General features: G+C 46.5%; 1 protein-coding gene across 1 annotated transcript in view; it reads left to right on the forward strand.

Annotated features, from left to right (window-relative positions):
* Window positions 1-2,324, forward strand: part of LOC128272085 (protein O-mannosyl-transferase 2) — an 11,432-nt gene extending 9,108 nt beyond the window's left edge. Inside the window, exon 8 of the mRNA XM_053009817.1 lies at window positions 2,131-2,324. Coding sequence (XP_052865777.1) covers window positions 2,131-2,324 — 194 coding nt within the window. The remainder of the gene's footprint in view (window positions 1-2,130) is intronic.
* Window positions 2,325-3,561: the final 1,237 nt, after the last annotated feature.

Consider the following 3,561-nt stretch of genomic DNA (forward strand, 5'->3'; position numbering starts at 1 on the left):
CGATCTAAAATAAAAACTAGCGATCGTACATCATCGCATTCGCTAAAGTTCTAATCATTCTTATTCAAAGAAAAGGTCCATGGGCCGATTTTGAGGTTAGACGGACGAACGGAAAGCCGCAATCAATTGGCTAACGAGCGATGCCTTACAAGCGAAAGGTGCTCTTTGGAGAAAGGAGCATAAAATTTGCTGCACAGTTTGCCTAGCGACTAGTTAGTCGGTTCTTTTGGTCGATGTAATTCCTAAATTATATAGTAATTTCTTCGGTGTCTTACATATTTTTTTTAAGTTTACGATATTATTGCCACCTAGACGTTAAAATCAACTTCAAACCGGTAGTCTATTGTGCATATTCCCCTGTTCGGGTTTCTAGTAACTATTTTACTTATACCTGAAGTAATCAATCTACCAATTCATCAGCGTTCGCTGCCTTACTTTTTGGTACCTTCTTGTTTTAGGCGCTCATCGTATCACGAATTTGCTCACCAACTACACTAACATCGCTAATGAGTTCCATAACTGCCATTGCATTAGATGACTGCACAAATGAAACAAAATTGGGTGATTCCATTCAGTTGGCAGCGCAATTTCAATAGCGGCATAATAAACTAAAAACACCCCAAACGGAATGGTGGCACTGAAAAAGATTAATTAAACGCCGGCCGAAACACTAATGCAGCTTCAAAAAGCACTGCTCGCTGGCCGCACTATTCCCCCGCTCAAAAGCCATAAAACCAAAGTCAACACGTCAATGTGCGTAATTATGGCGTAACCACAAAATGCATCCCGATGTCGGCCAAAGCCGAGTACCTCGCACCAATTACGCTTCTAAATAAGTCCCGTCATGAGTGAACCCCAAACCACCGGAAGTGGCCGAGAGCCGGAGTGTCTCTTGTTCCGGTCGATGATTTGTGTGCTGGGCTTACGCTCAGCTCCGTGTTTCGGAACTGTTTACCGTGTGCACCGATCGTGATGCATTCGGAAAATGTATCATTTTTCGTTCAATTTCAAACCCATGGATCATGGGAGGAAAAAACATCAGGAGCTATGCCACCTTATCAAGGACCTTTCATGTGTGCCCATGTGTGTGTGTGTTCCTTTGTCCAGGACGGATTATGTTGCCGCGGGCAGCTACAGCGGTTCCGGTGAGAGGACACCCATTCTCACCTCAACGCGAGTTCCGGGGCTTCCGAGTGTGCGATGATTTTCGGAATCATGATGGCGTAAAATTAAAATACAATTCCCCCGACGTGCGGTGGCCGACGAACAGTTGCTGCTTGCCCTTCCCGCATCGGCCGCCTTGCGTTGGTGGCGCCGCTGAAAGCCGGACACCGTGTTCGATTTTTGGTTCTTTCGCGATTGTGGATTTTGGTTGGTGAATAAATTAAATTCAAGTTCACGCGCACGGAATGCTTCGGTTGTTTGGCGTGGCGGTGCCAATTATTAATTCAAAGTAAACTGTAGCGTTGCCATTTTATTCTGCTTTTTCCACTCATAAGTCCGCCAGTGGCCCAGCTTTATGTCTCGTTTTAAATCCCACAAAAATGGCTATGATTTAAAGGTGTATGGATGAAATGTGCGTTACATAGAAACTTTTTTCCCAAAGCCCGTTTCGTGTTCGATAACCGCTGCCGTTTGAGTTTTTAACGTTTACCAACTGTTGAGCCCACACTCGGCGGTGGACGTCACTTCTGTATGGGAATCGGTCCAATTTCAGCGGTCATTAATTTTGAACCACACACCGAACGCCATGAAACCGCACATCAGCGTGCACGAGGCGAGATTGATGGAAATGGAAAATTGTTTGGTTTTTTTGCAACAACCGTAATCCTGTTTCATGACATCTTTTGAGTGTTTGTACATTTCTCACGCTTGTATTGAACTATGGAGTGATTTCAAAAATTGATTGATTTATTGTAGATCTCATCCTTTCTCATACTCTGATACTTTTTCTTTATTTATTGAACCGTTATTGAACCGTAAAATTTTTAGAACAACCCAGCCGAGTGAATTATTTCTTCGTTAAAGCCCTTTTTCTAGCCGCCAGTTGCTCAATATTCAATCAATAAGCGCACAAGCATCGTGCAGGATGTGAGTTTTTGACAAATGTTGCCGTTCTTCTCGTTGTAGGTGTAATGCTCGACTACCTCACCGTCCGGCTGCCCGGCTGGCTGCGGCACACCGTCCTGGGGGTGGCGATGGCAGGGCTGGCGTACAGTTTTATGCTTTTTGCACCCCTTGCCTACGGTATGAGTGGGCCGTTTAGCCACGAACCGAACTCCACCCTGGCCAGACTGAAATGGCTGAGCAGCTGGGAATTCTAAGATATCGCTCGAAGTATCTGTCATCGGACGATCGGCGAATCGATGACGAATTCCGGAAAGTGAAACCCGAATCGTATTTCGCACCTAGCGCTTACCTGGGAAAGTTTCTGTGCTTCGTTAAAAAGAGAGAATGATGCTTTGAGACATTGAAGCGATTCGTACAATACTCGTTAGACTCAATAAAATACTAATGCTTATTATATTGAAAGCAAATTGATATTGGTTATTTATATCGCATCGCATAGAGGCCTTCCGTCGTTCGGGTCATGTAATAATCCTCCTTTAGGCCGGAGATCATTCGTCTTTTTCGACTCGAATCCACAAAATTGTCATCATACTGTGGCTCACCCATGTTCTAATCGGCCCTGTATAACAGGCGGCCTCCATCTTGTTCCATGTTTCCTTGTCATTTTCACCCAGCGCTCAAACCGTTGGTAGCCTTGACAGTTTGCGTTGGCTAAAGTTTCAACAGGAATTCGACATCGCTCCCGAAAGCCCACATACCGGCCACCAAATTGTTTCGTTCGGCCTAGTGGCCTTCATTCCTTCTGCTTGCGAGAGTGCCAAGTGCCGATCGTTCTTCCATACCTTTCACTACCGATTTTCTTTTCTTGCTTTTAAATTCTCGTATGACCTTCACCGAACCGCAGTTCTCTACTTCACCGTCCATCGGTGCCGTGACGGGGGTTTGTTCGAAGTATGGCCCACCACGAAAACATTCCATCTAATGCCCTTTTTTTGCTCCCGTCCGCTTGATGGGCATGCCTTGCGGTTTCCAGATCATTATGTCCGATCCTTTGATTATACTTCCGACACTAACCCGTTAACCGGCACCGGCCGGGATGGTCAAGTGCCACCGTAATGTTTCGCAATTTAAACGTCGCTCCAGACGTCGAGGTCGTTTTCTGACGGTTGCCCAAAAATGTGGTCCGCCCCGGCCGAGGCTCGGCCAATGAGGCGAAGCAGATTTCTCCGCCGTATCCGGGTTCTTAGCCCACAGCACCGAGCACCGTGATCTGCTGGACCCAAAACCCACTTCAAACAGCACACACACACGCTAGCGCACCGCCTTAAATAAGGGTAGTGCTCCGTATCCCGGTGACCGGTTCGCCAAAGATGACCTCATAATACCGACAACCTATTAACACGTCCTCGGGACGGATTATGGCTGTGGATCTTGTGGAGGGGTGCCGGGCAGATTTAAATGTTCTCGCTTGACCCGAACTCTACTGCGGCC

Source organism: Anopheles cruzii, chromosome 3 (assembly GCF_943734635.1).
Source record: "Anopheles cruzii chromosome 3, idAnoCruzAS_RS32_06, whole genome shotgun sequence".
In the NCBI taxonomy this organism is placed as follows: Eukaryota; Metazoa; Arthropoda; class Insecta; order Diptera; family Culicidae; genus Anopheles; species Anopheles cruzii.